The 21,326-nt window shown below is 35.1% G+C and overlaps 1 protein-coding gene across 2 annotated transcripts in view; it reads right to left on the bottom strand.

Annotated features, from left to right (window-relative positions):
• Positions 1 to 20,803, bottom strand: part of EMC2 (ER membrane protein complex subunit 2) — a 39,242-nt gene extending 18,439 nt beyond the window's left edge. The window contains exons 1-7 of one of the 2 annotated variants that reach the window (XM_028533905.2): positions 20,695 to 20,803; positions 13,191 to 13,304; positions 12,607 to 12,671; positions 10,573 to 10,658; positions 3,496 to 3,553; positions 218 to 303; positions 8 to 67 (exon numbers count right to left, since the gene is read on the bottom strand). In XM_028533905.2, coding sequence (XP_028389706.1) covers positions 8 to 67; positions 218 to 303; positions 3,496 to 3,553; positions 10,573 to 10,658; positions 12,607 to 12,671; positions 13,191 to 13,304; positions 20,695 to 20,734 — 509 coding nt within the window. In that variant the 5' untranslated portion in view covers positions 20,735 to 20,803. The remainder of the gene's footprint in view (positions 1 to 7; positions 68 to 217; positions 304 to 3,495; positions 3,554 to 10,572; positions 10,659 to 12,606; positions 12,672 to 13,190; positions 13,305 to 20,694) is intronic. The other variant, XM_028533906.2, reaches the window with a different exon arrangement.
• Between the last annotated feature and the right edge of the window lie 523 nt (positions 20,804 to 21,326).

The raw sequence follows: 21,326 nt of genomic DNA, 5'->3' as shown, positions 1-21,326 counted from the left end.
CACTTACTCATGTTCATTGATATAAAGTTCTGCAAGTTCATGCCAGGCTTCTTGGTCTCCAACAAATCTAGTGAAGGAAAATGAAAAAAAAATATGTGTGTAGATATTAGGTAAATAAACAGCATGTAGGCAAAAAGGAAAATCAAATGCAAATTCCATTTTAATTAAAAAAGATTTATTGGAATAACAAAACACAATCCTCTTGTAAGACACTCACTGTTCCAGATATTCATTCAGTTCCCGAATGGCCTCCACATTTTTTCCCTGGGCTTTTCGAATGGCAATCTTACGCTTTCTTGCAGCCTACGGGTTGACATTAATAAAGGATTAGGCACTCATGATTCCCTGGGTTTTCTTAAAGAAGGTAATCTGACTGTGCAAATTATTATCTCAATGCCAGTGAAACTCCATTGTACAACTACTGCTTAGTGGGAGTTTATAAACATACCCCATGACATCCCACCAGGGAATTCAAACATTCCTCTAACAATCACATATGCTTTACTTTTGATGTACACAATGTATGCATCATTTCATTCAAATAAATAACCATCCAGATTCTGATAATTACAAGCCAGCAGGGAATCCTAATCTTTATCCAGCCTAAAGTCCTTTACTCTGTCTCATTCATAAGATCTGTATCTTAAGACACAGAGGGAAAGTGAAGCTTAGAAAAAAAAAGTCCCACCATGGCCACTTGAATGTCATTATACAAATATGGCTTCTGATAACTTTTTCACAATTTTAACAGAACAATCTACCTATGAGTCTTTCAAATAAATAATACAGGTCTTTGAAGACATATTTTAAAACAAAACATTTAAACCTACATTTTAAAGTTTTTTTAAATGATAAATATAAAAAAAACAAATGACGTTTATTTATACAATCATCAAGTATGTACTGAACAGCTACTATTTGCTAGGTAGTATGCTAGACAATGACACTATAAAGAGAAACACACATCAAATACTGAGAAAAACAATGACAGGGGGAGTTGTGTATCTAGGGAATTGTGGTGACAAGGAGTAGATCTTAATACAAATAGGCTGTAGCAGAGTAGAAGAGGTGGAAGGTCAGGAAGCAAAGAGGGTCCCAGATGTGACACCTGAGCTGAAATAGAAAAGGGAAGTAGATATTAAGAAAGCAAATGAGGACACAGTGTCAAGAACACTGCACTGCAGGAGGAACACTGGAGCAAAGGCACAGGAGACACCAACGTTGTATGTGGTCAAGTCTGCACGCTTGAGGCTGGAGTGAGGAGTCAGGGGCTGGAGGGCACTATATGAAGTATTAAATTTACAACCCCCCACCTCTTTTATTTTATTCAGTGCAGAAGGTTAAACAACAAAACACACTGGGGCCAGGTTAAACTTAATTATAATGACTGTTATTTTTTTATGTAACAATACACACTCAACAAGATGCAGACAGTGGAAGGACAATGAATGGATTCTCTTTAGACTAAGGGAGCTACCTGTCATGGAGTGAGAAAGGTGGGGTTTCGAGTTGAAGAACAGAGAAACAACAGGGAGAATCAAGAGATTCCTGAATAAGGCCAAGGACAATATTCATAATGATAATGATAACAATATTTTAGTAACAAAAAAATGACCTATTTGTTAAAAATGCATATCCTCTAATATTCTGCTCACGCCAAAGGCCTAACACAATGCTACACAGTAGGCACTCAAATATATTTGAGTAAGCCCACTATGTAAAACAACGAAAGTACCACACTACAGGGTCCAGCAGAAGTAACACCTGCTTGAGTGTGGCTGGTAGGGTAATAATATGGGTGTGGTAATTTATAGTCTTAATTTGACACTTTATCTAAAATATCACATGGTGTGCTTGAGTGTGATATTGTTATGTTAAAGAATTACATGCTTATGATTTTGTAATTAAAAAAGGGGCATTATTTGTGCTGGACCCTGTATATGCAAAATTTAGAAAGTCTCAAGAATTCATAAGGAAAGTAGAAGTAAAGTTCCAAAAGTAACTCAACCTTAAAACCTTTATGAAAAGAAAAATATTAGACTTCAAAGGACAGCCTCATTTGAAGTCCTTCTGAAAACAGATGAGAAATAAATGAATATATAATGAAGAAACTATTTTGGACACATAATATCTAACCTCACCAATCCAATATTACTTGAAAATTATTTAACTGTTTATTCCTTTCATTCTTCATGACACTAGTTCTCCCATAGGCAATACAGTAGAGAACAGAGTCCAGGTTTTGGGGCGGGGGGTGGGGAGATGAAACTGAATCCCAACTACTGCCTCTTAACAGCTTTCTAACCAAGGGCAAAATATTTAATGTCCACAAAACTCAGTAACACCACCAAATCTCCAAGTATCAATGTAAAGCAACTAACATAATACTTAGAATATAATGGTATTAAATGTTATCTTCCTTCATTTTACCTTTGGTTGTGCTTAAATGCTGTGTTTTAAGCCTTGCCAAAGGCTCCACCCATGAGATCTTTAAAGAACTGGCACAGGCTTACCTAATTTGATATTAATATCTTTCCCCAAACTTTACAGGGTTTGTACCAGCTGAGATGAAATAACTATATAGATACAGTGAAACTTGTTAAAAATATTGCATTCAAGTATCACAAATGACGCAATGTCAAAATATAAACATGAATAGCAACTAAAACTTCTATAGTCATAGAGGTGTGGTATGAACACTCTAATAGATACCATTATGCCCTATACTTATTATGAGTTATGTATTACAATAAGATATTTTTCTTTTAGAGGGCATATGTATACATGGACATAACATAAAGCATTAAAAATGCCTGGTCTCCTTAACTTTTCACTTAATGAAAGGTAAATCTGAGGGAAGCCATTATACCAATAGTGAACTGAAATGTTCCAAACAATAAAAACAAATTTTTTCCACCAGGGTATTTTTAAAACAAATAATACTAAGTAAGTATATTTAGAACAAACATTTTGACCAATAAACTAATATAAAATTTGTTAAAAATCAGGATAAATTAAAGATATTTTTCTTTAAGTATATTTATATATGACATAGTCATTCTTGTGCAGATATAAGTCAGAAAAGCCAAAGTTAAAACAAAACACCTTCATTAATCCCATATACTAATTATTGAGATATTTCTTCCATTTTTCATTAAGATAACTAAAATGTAACTACACAAACAAGTTATTATTTTATAAACTTCAACAAAATATTACAAAAACATTGAGCTCTTCTGGGCACATAAGAATAAGTGCTTCATAAGCACATAAAATTCTCTTTCTTAATTTCAACAAGCTTCTGTCTAGTAAGATATTTCATAAAAAGTTTTACTGAAGAGTTTCAAATCTATTGTTTTTAAATGGCCTATTACGAAATATTTAAAATAAGAAGATAAACAAGGTTCTATATGTACTTTTCCATTATTTCCAGAATTAATTAATTCTGCCTTTTGAAATAAACTAGATGATCTTCAGGACCATCAGCTAACTTACAGTGTTAGTTGGATCTTCATGTAGAATCCGATCATATAGCTGTATTGCATCATCATATCTATTTAAAAAGAAAAAGAAATATTAAGAATCATGATCTTAAAACTGAGTGACAAATACTAAATACAGAAAAAAATTAAACTGGCAGTGCTTTACATGCATTTACAATTGCTATCCAAGTTACTTCCAATATTCATATAATAGTAAAAGTCTGTTGGTGTCATTTTTTAATGGAAAAAAGTAACATATAAAGTACTTACAGAAAAATTTACTTCAAAAACATACTGATTCAATTTGGCCTAAATATAAAGGTAAAAACTAGCAGCACAAAGAGATATCTTTGTGGTCCTAGATATACCCAGAATTACAGCCAATAAAACATATGAAAAAGTTTGATTTTAAATATATTTACAAGGAAATGGTCACGTATTAACTCCCCTTCATGAGTATTTATAATAGTAGCTTTTCTTAGTTGAGCTGGTTTAGTCCAAAGCCTTTATTAAATATGCATATGTAATAATTACTCTTTGCTGGGATAAAATCTCATAAGGGAAACAGTTAACAAATTTATCAAATGAAAAAATAATCAAATATGACAGTTTATAACTAAGAAACCAAAATTAATATTATGTGGTACAGAATCAAAGTAGGGATGCATAAGAAACCACACAGAGAACTTTATTTAAATATATACTCATTTATGATTATCCTAATTAGGATGCAGGGAAACAGCTGAGTGATTCTGAAATTCCTAACAATATTCATAATTTCCTTCCTATCAATTGCTCCACTTCTGAATATGGACTTTTAAAGAAAGCAAAAAAAACAGTGTTTAAATACTTTTACAACAAACAGTGTTTCTAAAACTAAGAATAACAAACATAGTAGGGATTTTTTTCACAAGTTCTCTATGGGAAATTTTTAATTTTACATTTTTCTCTTAATGATAGATATGAATACTCTGTATCAACCATGTGATCCATCTTTTAACTATACACTAGCACCAAAATTGTAGCATCCACCCCTGGATTAATGATTATAACCACACTAATAGGTAAGAATACTTCTAACTGTAGCCAACTACTGAAAAAAATAAAAGCAGACTTAATTTGTAAATGTGTCCATACTACATGAAGGGCAAACCACATCCCTGAACACTAAGTTAATCAGACTCAGCAGTAGTTCAAATAAAAAAAAAATAGTTTGGACATCAAATACATGGTAATATAACATTTAGGTATGTGAGCCTCATAAAGAATCTACAACTAAATGAAAACACAGAAAATAAAATCACTAAATAATAAAGACAATAAAGTATACCAAACAAGGGCAAAATTAATGCTACAGATCAGGGATTCTCACAAGACATTATATGAAAATCACCTGGGAATCTTTTCCAACTATAATACCTGTGGAAAAGATCAGAAATGACAGAAAAAGATATGAAACCATTGTTTTATAGCTATGCAAAAACTACATACATAAGGAACTAATACCTAGTTTTATATTTGAACATTTATGTAAAAACTGAGTGTGATAGTTAAAATTAACTATGTGTCAACTTGACTGGTCATGGGGCACCCAGATTAAACATTATGTCTGGGTATGTCTGAGGGTGTTTCAGGATGAGATTAGCATTTGAATCCATAAACTCAGTAAAACAGACTGCCTCCCCAATGTGGGTGGGCATCATCCAACCCCTTGAGAGCCTGAATAGAACAAAGTGAAGAAAGGAGGAATTCAACCCTATTTTACTGCTTCACTTCTGAGCTGGAACATCCTACCTCATCTCCCTTCTATCCTCAGACTATGATTTAAACCATCAGCTCCCTTAATTCTCAGCCTCCAGACTTAGACTGAATTATAGCACCAGCTTAGTTGGGTCTCTTGCTTGCAGAGAGCAGATCCTGAAACTTCAAAACCTCCAATACCAAGTAAGCCAATTCTTGATAATAAATCTCCATTTATACATATATTTCTGTGTATGTGTATACAGATGTATATATCTGTGAATGTGTACACATACATATATATTTGGTTCTGTATGTTATTGACTCTGTTCCTCTAGAGAATCTAATACACTGAAGGTCCACAAAAATTAGAACACTGTTGGCTAAAACAATGTTCTAATACCCACCTATCTTTTCGCCTACAGGGCTTTTTTAAGAAAATCTGGATTATATCCCCCAGCAGACTGATTTCAGTAAAGTAAGGACAGCAACTACATATTTTTTAAAAAATTCCAGAGTCTAAGGTACACAATCATGTGTGAGAATCAATGATTAATAAACCTACTTGACAAAGTCACATACAACAGACACTCTTTCAGATAAAAATATTACAACATTACTAAGTAAAATGGTGACATGAGTTTCAATAAAATAAGGCTTAAAGAAATTGAAGTTCACTGAGATTCTTAGAAAACCTGAATACTTAAGAATAAATTACTGCTACCATATCAGTATTTTGTATGGTTGGAAAGGGGTGGTAAATTTTAAAATGTGTGCTTTGGAAGCTAGTACCTCTCAATCCTTTATAATATAGTTTTCAAAAACCATTCATCTTGGACTATGGAATGTGTTCTGCTATTCATATATTTTAAGAATGGTCTAGGAATTCATAATACTTGAAATAAAAAAGTGATAATAGAGTAGAGCACTGATTCAGGAGCAATTCTTTCAGGTTTCTTCCATTCTGTTCTCTGATTCAAAATTAGTTTTTGCTAACTTTTCTTTATCTATGCCCTTTGCTTACATACACAAAGGATCCAAAGAGGTTAAAATGTGCACATGCACAAACGTGTAAGCCCGGGAGTGAAGGAGTTGAGAAAAATTACATCAATAAATCTGGCTTGAAAAAAACTACTACATTTGAGGTACAAGTTAACTGTCTTACCTGAAATACCATGCTAAAAAGGCAAGAAGTAATAAGCTGATCCTAAAAATGATGTGTAAATTCAAAGGACTCAAAATAAAGAAAATGATCTTGGAAGAAAAAAAGAACAAAGCTAAAGGACTCACAATGCCCAATGTCAGAACTTAATACAAAGCCACAGAATCAATACAGTGTTGAGTCAATATGGTGTGGTATATGATAAACATATAGATCAATGGAACAGAACTAAATGCCGGGAAATCAACCCTCACATTTACATTTAATTGATTTTGAACATGGGTGTCAAGACAAATAAGGAAAGCACAGTCTTTTCAGTAAATGGTAATGGGACAACTGGTTACTTACATTAAGAAGAATGAAGAGTGACCTACTTCACATCTTAAAAAATATTAAATTGAAATGTGTCAAACACCTAAAAGTAAAAACTAAAACTATAAAACTCTCAGAAGAAAAGATAGGTATAATCTTTATGACCTTGGATTACACAATGGTTTATAGATATGACACCAAAAATAGAGAAAAAGAAAATAAACTGGACTTTATAAAATATCAAAAACTTTTCTAATCAAAGGCCATCATTAAGCCAGTGATTTTCAATTGTTGTTCCAAAAGAATTTTTAAAACACACAATACTTGACTATTTAGTTAGGGTCACTGACCTCTTTTCTTTTAGATGTCAAATAAAAAAATGGTAACAGCCAACACAGCAACAGCCATTTGTATGGATCAATCAAAACTATACCTATTTTTTTGTCAGACTGTGAAAAAGTGTATTTTTTTAGTGTGCTACAGAATTTTAGTAGTTTATGTGCACTGCAAGATGAAAAAGGTTGAAAATCACTGCATTAAACAAGTGAAAAGAATGACAGAATATTTTGCAAATCATATATTTGATAAGAAGCTTGTATCTAGACCATATATAAAGATCTCTTACAACTAAATAATAAAAAGACAATCTAATTTAAAAACAAAAAATATGAACAGATATTTCTCCAAAGATAGAGAAATGGTCAATAACTATATGAAAAGGAGCTCAAGATTTCTGGTTCCTGGAATAGCATGTAAAGACCTTAGAAGCTGTCACTCCCATCCTCACAAGAAAAGAAACCTAAACTGAACAAACCAGCAACTCTTAGGTCCATCAGAGAATTAAAGTCATGGTGCAAACCACTGTCCCCAAGTTGGAAGACAGGTAAACAAGGATGATCACAGCTTACTATAGCACACCACTCCACCAAAAAGTCAGAAATAATAAATAAATTCAGTGAATTAACAGGATACAAAATCAATACACAAAAAAATCAGCAGTTTCAATACACCTTTTTTTATCTCATGGCACACACAAACTAATTACCAAAATTCTGCAGCACACGAAAAAATATATTTTTTGCCAATTTGACCAAAAAAGGGGGTATAATTTTGATTCATTCACACCAGATGGCTATTTTATTAGTTGTTGTGATGTTTTAATCTGACAATCTGAAAGAAAAAAAGTCAATGCCCCTGACTAACTAGTCAGTAATAATCAAGTATTGCATGTTTTAAAAATTATTGTGGCACACCAGTGTGCAAAAGCACACCGGTTGAAAATCACTAATATACTAATAATGATTTTTCAGAAAGAGCAATTAAGAAAACCCAGTGACAACTTCATCAAAAAGAATAACATACCTAAGAACAAATTTAACCAAAAAGGTAAAAGCCCTGCACATTAAAATAAAACTATGACATTGATGAAAAAAATTAAAGACAAATAAAGTGGAAGACATTCCATGCTCATGAATTGGAAGAACTAATGTTGGTACAATGCCCATACTACTGAGATTCAGTGCAATCCTTATAAAAATGCCAATGGCATTTTTCATGGAAATAGAATAATCCCAAAATTTGTATGGAACCACACAAGACCCCTAATAGCCGAAGCAATCCTGAGGAAAAAGAACAAAGCTGGAGGTATCACACTTCCTGATTTCACACAATATTTCAAAGCTACTGTAATCAAAACAGTATGGAATTAGCATAAAAACAGACACATAGATCAACGTAACAGAATACGGAGACCAGAAATAAACAAACACATATATAGTTAATTCATTTACAACAAACGAACTCAAAGTATACAATGGATGAAAAATAGTCTTTTTAAGAAAGTGTTGAAAAACTGGACAGCCACATGTAAAAGAATGAAACTGGACCACTACCTTACACCATAAACAAAAAATCAATTTAAAATGGATTAAAGACCTGTATATAAGACCTGAAACCACAAAACTTCTACAAGAAAACATAGGGGGTAAGCTGACACTGGTCTTGGTGATGATTTTTTGGATTTGACACCAAAAGCAAAGGTATCAAAAGCAAAAATAAACAAGTGAAAATACATCAAACTAAAAAGCTTCTACATAGCAAAAGAAAACATCAACAAAATGAAGAGGCAAGCTACACAAGAAAGTAGAAATCATATACCTGATAAGGGGTTAATATTCAAATACATAAAGAACTCATATAACTCAACAGTAAAAAAAAAAAAAAAAAACTCAGTAAAAGGTGAATGAAGGAGCTGAACAGACATTTTTCCCAAGAAGACACAGAAATGGCCAACAGGTTCATGAAAAGATACTTAATGTCACTGTTAATCAGGAAAATGTAAATCAAAACTACAAGATGTCACCTTACACCTGTTGAAATGGAAATTACCAATAAGACAAGACATACGTGTTGACAAGAACATGGAGAAAAGAGTGACCTTGTAGCCCAATGGCAGCAAGTCTGACTCCAAGAATGTGGAGAAAAGGGAAAATTTGTGCAATGTTTGTGGGAATAGAAATTGGTACAACTATAGAAAACAGTATGGAGGTTCCTTAAAAAGTTGCAAATAGCCCTGGATGGAGTGGGTCAGTGGATCGAGCGCCAGCCTGTGAACCAAAGAGCTGCAGGTTCAATTCCCAGTCAGGGCACATGCCTGGGTTGCTGGCCAGGTCCCCAGTAGGGGGCGCACAAGAGGTAACCACACATTGATGTTTCTCTTCTTTTCTTTCTCCCTCCCTTCCCCTTTGTCTAAAAATAAAATAAATCTTTTTTAAAGAGTTAAAAATAAAACTACCATTAACAAAAGCACTATCTTGATAATATGCACCCTCATGTTATAAAAGCATTATTTACGATGGACAAGACATGGAACAACTTAAGTGTCCATCGAGAGATGAGTGTGTTTGTGACATATGTAAATGTGATAGTATTTTCCCATAAAAATGAAGGAAATTCTGCCATTTATGACAACCTGGATGGATCTTAAGGACATTATGCTAAGTGTAATAAGTCAGACAGAGAAACAAATACTGTGTGACCTCACTTATATATGGAATCAAAAAGAACCTGAACTCATATATACAGAAAACAGATTGGTGATTGACAGAGATGGGAGTACAGGATATACAAAATATGTGAAGAAGGTCAAAAGGTACAAATTTCCAGTTACAAAATAAGTCCTGGGACTGTAACTGGGACAGTTACAATACTGTAACTGTAGCAACAGTTATATGTGTGGTATATTTGAAAGTGCTAAGAGAGTAGATCTTAGAAGTTCTCATCACAAGAAAAAATATTTATCACTATGGGAGGTGATTGTTAACTAAACTTACTATAATCATTTCACTATGCACAAAAGCACTATCTTGAGAAGATATATGCACCCCCATGTTATAAAAGCATTAGTTGCACACCTGAAATAATACCATGTTATGTGTCAATTATATCTCAATAAAATAATAGCTTCTATATTTTGAGTGTCTATGAGGGTCCCACATATATATATCATTACTAATTCCCCCCAAAATCCTGAAAAGTTGGCAATATTCTTGCTTTCTAGAGGAATAAGACTGAAAAACCTTAAAGTTAAATAATTTGCTAGGGAAATAGCTAATAAATCCTAGAACCTTGAAGCCAGTTCTTACCACAAAGTATAATCTCAATTTCACAAGACCAGACATGGTAAAGTGGATTACACTTTTATATCAAATCCTATTTACTGGGAGTAAACGTCAGGATTTATTCTGAGAAGCACCCTCTCAGAAGCAAGAGATCTTACACAATCAATGATGTTGCCCAAAGTGTAGAAGAATATAAAGGTAGGACCCATGTTTGACATTTTAAAATAGGATCACACTTTTTACAAGATTCAGTTACCTTTCCATGGCTTCAAATCTCATGCCAGTTAGTCGCTTGACTCTGTGACTGCCAGGGAACTGTCTTCTTAACTCCTGAAGACAAAACTAAAAAAATAATTGGTAAAAAAAGACTTGCAAAGGAGTTATTATATTACATATACTAAATGGGCTACAAGGAATGGCCTACATAAGTCTTCAATGTATCTTAAATAATTTCATTAGTGATCCAATGACATGAAATGAAATTAATCTAATGAATAATGAGGTGAAGGGAGAACTCTGAAATTACAGTGAGAGAAACAATCAGTTCTCAGACATTAGCATACTAATAACTGGGAAAATGGGCAGACCATATGTCCACTAATAACTCTTGAAATACTGCCATACTACTACTCCTTAAAAATGCTTACATAATGTGTCAGGCCCCGCTTATATGCCTCCAACAGTTTCCTGGTATTTTCTTCCTAAATACACATTAGCTTTAGATAAAAATTAAGTTCTTTGGCAGTACTCTCAAGTCCCTAGCAAGTACTACTAACACTTTGCTTAATTTTTCCCTGTTGAAATTATATATTATCTTATTGTCAGTACACACATAAAATGTGTGGGATCATTTGGGATCATAAAATACAGACACCTCATCTATGAAGTACCAGTCTCTTTTAGGCAAATATCCATAATTCACCCATCAACTCAATAAATAAATGAAATATTTACTGAGTACCTACTATGTTATCAACAATATGAGAGACTGTAAGAGTCTAAGATATGCTAGAAATGGTAAGGATTATACAAATGGTCAATTCTAGTGTGCTAAAGCATAAATGACAGAAAAAGTGACTATAGTGAAAAAAACTATTAACTAGTAATAGAAGTACATGGAGATACACCTTCAAACTGTGTGGCTGAACACTTGCCATGCTAAGGAAAATATTCAGGTTAGTCAGAACTGAAAATGATGTTCATTTATTTCTTTGACATCATGCAAACTCATATTACTAGGTCAGTCAATCAAGCTGTGTAAAAATTCTGAAACATTAAAAAATACATAGTGTTACAAAGAGTTATCTAATTTGATCTCCTGATTTGTTTATCAATATTATCTAATCTGATCTATTTTATCAAATAGCTTTGGCTATTTCAAAAAAATTTTTCAAAATTTCCCTCAAGATACAAGCTACTTCTGTGAATATTCAAAAAACTATGTCATAGGTTCTAAAAGTAATCCAAAAAGGTTCTGCGGAATACTTTTTACCACTGACAGCTCCACTGAAATTATGTGTATAGCCAACCCAATGTAATTACCTCGAAAAGGATAATGCTAAGTCAGCAATGCATGTGTTCTCCTGGTATGTCTATTTTCTGTTTCTATATAAAACTCTTTGGCTTAACTGAGGAAAGAATATGAAGTAGTTTAAGAACTCAGAATTATAAAAACAAAAAAACAGAAACCTCTGTTTCCTGTTTACAAAATGAATATGATGATAATATTAAACACAAATTAAGAAATAATTGTGAAAAGCAAAGCATGATGTAATAAAGCATTTAGCATAGTACCTAGCAGATGAGTGCAAAATATAGCTATTATCATTCTTCTACTTTAAAAGCAGTATTAGTAATTCAAGTCATGCTCTGTATATGTCAGGATTTTACAATAATTTAAGGTACACATTTACAATATTGCAAAACAGTTTTCAACAATATATACTATGAAAGTCATTCGACAACCCAAAATATAAACGTGTTTTAAACTGTCTGTTTCTTACTATAAACTCTGTAATATAGCATAATCTACCCATTAGCAGATAAATTTCACCCATTAATTTAACCTGTTCAGTTAAACTGGGATACTAAATATCTACTTGTCAGGATTGTTAAGGTTTAAGAACATACTATGGTCAAAGTGCCTACTCAGTCCTACCTACTCCAAAGAGTAGCACTGAAAACCAGCTATAGAAAGCATTCTATACAAGCCATACATTAAAGTCTTTACTGCTTATATATGATCCATGAAGCATATTAAATATAAAATATAATCAGTTTAAATACCTACCAATGCCAAGTCATCCCGACCATAGTCTAGGGCTGCAATCATCACCTGTTCATATATGATCCAAACTAGATACACACAGAGAGAAAAAAAAAAAACTAAATTTACCATGAAAATCTCCCAACAGAAAGTAGATAATAAATTCCTCCTGTTTGATATTTTAGAGAATAGTACTTAGAACTAAAAATTGATTTACTGTATTATATCAGCAATTAGGAAAGCATCCTTATACACTTTCAGCAAAGTAAAATATTTAATCTTATCAAGTAAAAAAAAAATCTCCAATGACCTACTACCTCTACTGTTCTAAATGATTCTTTATGAAATACATTTTGACCATATCAGGACTGCAGCCCCGTGAGCTTTAAAACAAAAATGGCTAGTTGATAACCTCACTACTAACAATTATAAAGCCTTCTCAAAATAAAGTATCATTAGTCTTCCTGAGAAGTTATTTCAAAAGTGACAAATCACAAATAGATTGATATGAACACTAGAAAAAACATAGTAAAAGAAGGTTTTTAAACAAACCAAGAACAGTAAACAGACATGTGCTGAGCATAAACGTAATACATTAAAAAACTTACTATCATCTCCAAGTTTAGAAGCATATTCATTGATTAGTTCCTCTCCAACTTCCACAATTTGCTCACTATTTCTTGAGTTTTCTTCTCTCCATTTTCTCATTTTATCACGCATTTCTGAAAGCAAAAACATGTTATTATAAATACCACATTTTGACATGTATAATGTGTACTTTTTTCCCCAAATTTTTTGGGGAAAAATAAGAATGCATATTATACATGGTTACAATGATTACATGCAATGGGTATAACAATGGGTATAATAACCCCATGTGTAATGCACACAAAGAAACCGTGTGCATTATACACGGGAGCACATTATACGTGGTAAAATATCGTATATTTAATCAACATGCAGAAATTGAGAAAATGAAGGCAACCTTTCTGGTAAAGAACATAAACTCACATTAATTTAAAAGTCCATGTATCCCAAAATTTAAAAAGCATAATGCCAATTTAACAAGAAAAACAGATCCTTTGGAAGACTATAAAAGCATTGTAATGGATATTACAACTACTTACAAGTAATGAATGGCATGGGTCTGCTACAAAGATCCTCTATCCCTTTAAGCTATTACATATCTTAACATTTTTGAGGTTACAGACAATATTCAGAATTTGATAAAAGCTAGGAATCATTTTCCCAGAAAAATGCATAAAGTTAGACATAGAAAGCTAAAAAATTCAAGGTGCTCCTGAAGTTGACCTACTGTCTCAACAATATAAGATTTTTATAATCAGAGTATCATATGAGGCTATCAGCACTGAAGGGTTATTCCTCACAAAACTTCCTTCATGACATTACTACAACAATACATAGAATGTATAAAGATACATAAAATGTAAAACTGTGCAAAGGAAATAAACAGCTAAAAATGAGAACAAAAGATATTTTTATTATATTTACAATAATAATATAAATAATGTAAAGTAAGGAGAAAAGCACTAGCAAACACAAAAGTCAAGAAAACAACCTGACATATTGTAATACAATAGAAAACTTGAGTTTTAAAAAACAGCATTTTGATAATAATAGAGATAACTGGGGGGTGGGGGTGGGAAAGACTACTAAGCCAGTAAACAAGATTCTTCTTTTATATAGTTAACATAGAATTAACTGTCCAATTCACCAACCACATATGTGCCTTCTTCCTACCTCTGAAAATCTTACACACTCATCTGAAGTACCACCTTCTTCTATAGACACAGATGATGAATAGATTTTAGAAGTTTAATTACCTGTTGCCAAATCAGTTAAATAAAGGATACATTAGACCCCTTGAGACTAAATATAACAGAAGCACATGGGATTTTCACTACTTTTATATGCATTATCTGAGTCTCTATAGTTCAAAGTCTATAAAAAACAAAAATCATCATAAGGTGAAAACAGACCCTAGATGAATATATAAAAATGGTCTTAGAAAATTACAAATTAATACAGTAATTCTTTCTACCGAAACCTAGAAATCATCTTGACTCTCACTCTGCACAAGAAAATAACCTTGAACTGAATCTTAAAAGTAGACGAATTCAGCAGGCAAACAGAAAAGTAGGTTACTTCCCACAGACAGAACTCCTCTTGGTAGGTAGAATTAAAGAAACAGAGTGGGATCAGGAGATGAGCAGGTAGAAAGAAGATTTAGTTTCTAAAAGGCTTTATATTTCATGGTTAAGAAGTAGAAGTTGATTTTTGAAGGTGCAGGTGAACTAAAAACAAGAGCAACATGACCAATTCTGCATGTTAGAAAATGGCCCACATTCTTCAACAGGTAAATTTTAAGGAAAACAAAGGGACAGAATGGGAACCTAAATGTCAAAAGAGACTTTTAAAACTTATCAAACTTTATAAAAATTGGCAAGATCAAAGTATAATGTCTGGGGATATACATTTGGGCAATAAAATTATTTTAAAATGCAAGTGGGTATTAGCTAAAAAAATCAGGATAATGATTACTAAGGAGAGGACGAGGGAGCTATGATTGGCAAGAGGCATGCACAGGAGGAACTTCTGGGAAGGATGGCAAAGTTTTAGTTCTTAACCTGGATGGTGGTATCACGGGTGTTCATTTTGTAATAAATAATTCAGTAGTAAATTTGTTCTGTGTGATTTTGTTTTCATTCTATTTTACTTTATAATAAAAAGACATAATGAGAGGGGAGGGGAGCGACTGAGTGAAGGGAAGAGAGGGAGGGGGAGTGAGCAAGGGAGGGAAGAAGGAAGGAGAGAGAAAAGGAAGAGCATAGTCCTTTAAAATTTAGATGGAAGAAAACCATTTGTCTTTTACCAAATTAAACATTGGTAGGTTCAAAATATACTCAAGTAGAGCTGCAGTATAATTTCCTTGAGACCCTGACATGGAAATTTATTAACTAAACAGTTTTAAAATACAGAACTTATGTTTGCTAGAAATGATTTCAAATCTCTCATAAAACTGTTATTGTATAATATTTTGTAATCTCAGTATCAACCAAAACCACCATGGAGATATATTTCCTGTGCCTGGTTAAAAACACATGGTTCTTGACATGAAGATCTCAAGAAATAAAGTTAGAATGCCAAAGTATTAGTAAACACAAATGCTTTGCAGACAACAGCTTAAAACTCTCTCTCTCCCTCTCTCTCTCTCTCTCTCTCTCTCTCTCACACACACACACACACACACACACACACACACAAATATGCATCTCCAAGCTTTATCCCATTAAATTCATCAAGTTATATAGCTTGCATAGTTTTAACTACCAAAATAAGAATGTATTAGCAACACTGTTACTGATTTAATTACTGATATCAAACTAATGTTGGAAAAAACAACATAACCTATTCATTTAGTAAACAGAAATCAAAAACAAATAGTGCTATTTTATTTAAATCCAGTGATGAATATCTGACTAAAAATACTCTTAAAAATGAGATTAGGAAAATAGGATTAAAACAATGTAGCAGTATACTGTCTATCTAGAAAACTGTTAAATTCACAGTATAAACTCTAGTGTCTGTATCTAATCCACCTTCTCATACACTGTTAGGAACTGTTCCTACCCACAGAACACTTCTGACACCAAATGTGTCAGGAGTTTTCCCCACACCAATCAATTCTCCAAGTCCCTGAACACCAACTTGCTGTCCAATAATTCAACTCAATTTTGGCACCAACTGCAGGGAGTTAGTTAGCATCACACCCGCAGGTGAAGGGTACTCAGTCAGTACCACCAGCTTGCCCCCACCCACTTTAGACACCAATCACAAGTCAGGGCCATCTCTACTTCTGACCAACTGGTTGTAAAGCCCAGGTTCCTCCTACCCCCTTATCATTGCTAGAATGGCTCACAGAACTCAGGAAAGTGCTTTACATATTATTGGTTTGTTCTCAAGGGTACAACTCAGAAACAGCCCAATGGAAGTGAAGAGCAGAGGCACTTCCATGACCTCTTTGGGCATGTCACCCTCCAAGCACCTTGATGTGTTCACCAACCTGGAAGCTCTCCAATCCTGTAGTTTAGGGGGGTTTACAGAGGTTTCCTTCTACAGGAATGACTGAATTATTGGTGATTAACTCCATCTTCCAATCCTCTCCCCTCCCAGAAGTCAAGAGGTAGGCTGAAAACCCTTAATCATGCCTTGGTCTTTCTAGTGACCAACCCCATCCTGAATCTATCCAGCCACCAGTCACCTCAACAGTGCACAAAAAGACACGGTTCTAGAAATTCTAATGTCTTAGAAGTTCTTGTGTCAGGAACCACGAACTAAGACAAAATATTGTAAAAAAAATGTTCCTATCAACCCTAGCACTCAGGAAATTACAAGGGTTTTCAAGATTATTTCAACAGAGGAAGAAGAGCCCCAGCTGGGTGGCTCAGCTGGTAGGAATGTTGTCCTGTACACCCAAATGTTGCAGGTTCAAGCCTACCTACCAGAGTCAACAGATCTTGTCCCCTCCCTCCCTCCCTCTCTCTCACTGAACTCTCAAGTCTTGTTCTGAACTGTATCCTCAAGAACTAGAACAGTGCCTGGTGCAAAGTATTCAAGTATATGTTTAATTAATGTTATTTAGCATATAGGCTAAATAAAACTAGGTGTGGTTGAGGTTGCCCAAAGAAGACATTTAACCTTTTTTAAGATCTCTTTGAAGTTGATGAGACCTTTGAATCACCGTTTCCCCAAAAATAAGTACATGTTTACATACACTCAATTTTACATATAATGTCAGGGAATTCACGTACCACTTAACACCGATGCCTATACAGCAAGGAGTCTATTTATCTCAAGTTTAATAACCACCAATAATAAATTTAAAAGGGCTAAGGAAAGAAGCAATAAAGAAACCAAAAATTAAAAAGTGAATAGTGTAGAGAACTAAGCAAAGGAAAGTCTAAGAAAATGGGAACTTTAGTATTATTAAGAAACCAAGGGAAGCCCTGGCTGGTGTAGCTCAGTGGATTGAGCGTGGGCTGTGAACCAAAGCATCGCAGGTTCCATTCCCAGTCAGGGCACATGCCTGGGCTGCAGGCCACAGCCCCCAGCAACCACACATTGATGTTTCTCTCTTTCTCTTTCTCCCTCCCTTCCCTCTCTAAAAATAAATAAATAAAATCTTGAAAAAAAAAAGAAACCAAGGGAAGAATTGTTCAGAGAGGGTGATCTGCAATGACAAATGCAGTACATACGTACAAAACACATACGTACACAGGTCAGACCCAGCATCAGGTTGCCTTTGAAACCATACTGGAGTAGGAGAGCACAGAAACAAAACTGTGGTTGTTTGAAGGACTAGATAAAAAGAGAGGACATAGAGCCAATGTCAACAAGTAAAATTCCTTTTTGATATTTCTTCAACAAATACTCATTTAGTGCCTACTATATGCCAGGCATTGTGCTAGGCATCCTATCCCTATCCTGTCCAAATACCCTATTCTCAAAAAACCTGACTACACCCTCCTTATAACTCTTTCACACCTCCAAATCTCTAATAAACCTTAGTAACTTTCCATTGTCTGAATAAATGATATATTCAATTTATTCTATAGAACCCAAGAGACTAGGAGAATATTAAAGGCACTAATTAGTTCTTTTATAAATATGTGATCACTTTGCCTATCACAAGAATTACAGTATTCTTTGAACTAACCATTTCCACAACTTTAATTCATGATACTATTCAATCAAATTCTTAAGGACACAGATCCAACTGAGATTCCCTCCTAAAAAATACAAACAAAAAGCTATCTCTGGAAGTCCTTCCATTAAGTTTCTGAAAGAAAAATCTCAACTGCTCTTTCTTAAAAGTCCCCTAAAAAAGAATTCTGGGAAGGTCCATCTAAACCCTTATTTCACAAATAAGCAAACCATATCTTCTAGTGGAATTGCCTAAGTCTATCTAAGATACTAAAGAAATTATTCCAACTCTAGAAAAATTACTTATGTTCTTTTCTGTAAAACATTGTAATGTTTATTATTAGTCAATTACTAATTCATTTAGTCAACAAATACTCTGTTCTTCTCATTTGTCAGGCACTAGAACCAGAGGCCTGGTCCCTCCCTTCATTCTAGGAGACAGAAAATTTTAAAATCTAACACAGTTGGGTAAGCGCTTCCAGAGCATGAAACCCCATAAAGGACCAGGGGAAGGTTTTGTTGCTTGTTTGGTTTTGTCGTGTTTGTTTTTTTTTCCTTTTTAAAATGCTGGTGGAGGGATGGAGAAGGGCTGTGGGGTAGTCAAGGAAAGCTCCTCTCTGAAACACATGACCTTTGAGGGGGATTTTGAGAAATGATAAACTATAATTGGGACAAGAGTGGGGCAATGAGGGAAGAACACCACTAGTAGCATATGTCCAGCCCTAATACAAGAGAAGCGTGGCGCATTTAGGGAATTCAACAAAAGTCAGCACTGCCAGCTCAGAGTAAGAGGGAGAGTAGCTTAAGACAAAGCTAGAGACATGGGGTAGGAGCCAGATCACCTTTTTATACAGTACTTAGTTTAAAAGCACTTTAACATGCTTTATTTTTTGTTCCTCAACAAACTGGTGAAGTACTTATTATTTATTCTTCTAAATCTAATTAAATCACTCCTTTCAGAATGCCCACAGGGTATTCCAAGTTCCGTGGTATTAATCACCTTGCCTGGTAGTACACATTTACTCATTCCTCGACTAGGTACTTGATACTATCATCTAAGAAACCTATCCTGACACGCCTTCAAAACGGCACTTTCTAAAAATAAAAGCATGATATATTCAAAACATTTTTAAAAGCATTAAAAACAGCAGCTACACATCTATCATCCAGCTTAAGAAATAGATCCTGACAAGTCTTTTAAAACTACACACTGACAGGTTTGTCTTCTCCATTAGACTGTGAACTCCATGAAGGTAGGGGCTGTGTGTGACTTGATGTCATATATCCAAGATCTGGCTAGCACTAAGCACTTAATATTTTTGTTTAATATAATGGCATTCTCCAATACAGGTAGAAACACTGAGGTTCACAATGTGCTGTAGGCCACAAAACCAATAATAAATCATTGAATTCTGCTCAAGTGTGAAAGAATTTTACTTTTTCCCATACATGTTTGCAACTTTGTAATGCTGGAGAGATGTATTCACCATGAGTTAACATACCTTTTAGTACACGATGTCAGCCCACTAACCATTGGAAGATGGCATTCCTTAAATAAGCTAGAGAAGTCTACTGTTAAATGCTGGGAATATAAATGTCAATTACAGAAATTTCACGCATTAGCGAAACTCAAGGCCCTTCTCTCAAGCACGTTCTGCCGCTCAAGATTTTGAGAAGGGGAAAAAAATGTTTTGAAAGTTTGACTGCTTCCAGTTTTAAAGAACACACTCCACCTTACATTAAACTAGGATGGCGAAAGAAGTCCATCACACTTGAGAACACGCCCAAGATAACCAGCTCTTTCCCCCTTCAGAAAAGGAATTCCTGGTACGGAATAAGAAGGAAATGTGTTGTGGGCAAATGTGTGTCATGGAGGAGTGGGACACGGAGTAATTAAAAAGGGAAGAAATCAGACACTCAGCTTTGAAGAGAGAGCGAAATGTAAAGTAGCATGCAGAATAGATTTGTTCCTGGGTCTTTTACACACCTTTCCGGCGCACACTTGTAACCCTTACTACACGGCACTTAATTAAAAGACCTTACAGGTCCCGTATTTCTTGGCTGCAAAGAAGCTTCAGCAGGAACCTATTCCGCCTCCTCCGCGCCGCTCAGCAGCCCCTCCCGCCTCCCAAAGAAATCTGCCCAGGATCCCTGGACTGGCGCGGAGGTAGATCGGTCCAACGAGGAACACAATTGGTGAGTGACACCGCAGACACAGGTCGGTGGCCGGCCAGGAACAGGTGAGCCTCAGCCACCACCTCAGCTCGGCTCAGTGAGAACTCCAGTGCGGAAGAGAGACCGGAGAATTCAGCTCCCCGAAGGCAGAAGACGTCCCGCACCGCTTCCCTTAACTTTTGGTGTTCCCCTGCCCGCCCCACCCGCAGTTACCTTCCCAAGTGACGTCGTAAAGCTCTGAAACCTTCGCCATCTTTTCAGAACCTAGGGGAAGCAGGGTGAGAGGGCGGGGAGACGCGTCACGTGACCTGTGACCTAGCGGTAGCGGATTACGACGCCATTTCTCATTGGTGGGGAGAGGGAAGGAGGCGGGATCCGCTGTGCACGTGCACGCGGCTCTGCGGGGAGGGCGTGGAACAAGGGGGCGGGGCGAGCAGCACGGCGCGTGGTGGGTCGGGAGGCTGAGGATTCAGTGCTGGTCTCCTTCCCTCTGCAGCAGTTGATTGGGTTGAGGTGTTCCTTTCGCCGTGGGGGTTTAGATTTAACAAGTGCGGAGTACACTCCTGATTTTTCGTTTTTCTCTACATAGGTGTTCCTTCTCCTCCCACTCACTAATCAGTTCCTCGTTCTTGTCATGGCCTGCTTCAGTTCAGCGTTCTGCCCGAATCCCTTGTTTGTCCCCAACTTCCTTCATTTAATGGCATTCGCTCTCCACTGAAGTTTTAGTGTTCGACTAAACTGATGCACAACCAATGTTTTGTTAAGTCTCTTTGAGGGACTAAGTGGGATTCAGGGCTTTGTGTTACATTAATGACTTCGTGCCGTCTCATACCATTGGTCAATTG

Source organism: Phyllostomus discolor, chromosome 7, assembly GCF_004126475.2.
Source record: "Phyllostomus discolor isolate MPI-MPIP mPhyDis1 chromosome 7, mPhyDis1.pri.v3, whole genome shotgun sequence".
Classification (NCBI taxonomy): domain Eukaryota; kingdom Metazoa; phylum Chordata; class Mammalia; order Chiroptera; family Phyllostomidae; genus Phyllostomus; species Phyllostomus discolor.
Note: the sequence above shows the minus strand (reverse complement) of the source record. Positions and strands in the feature narration are given on the sequence as shown.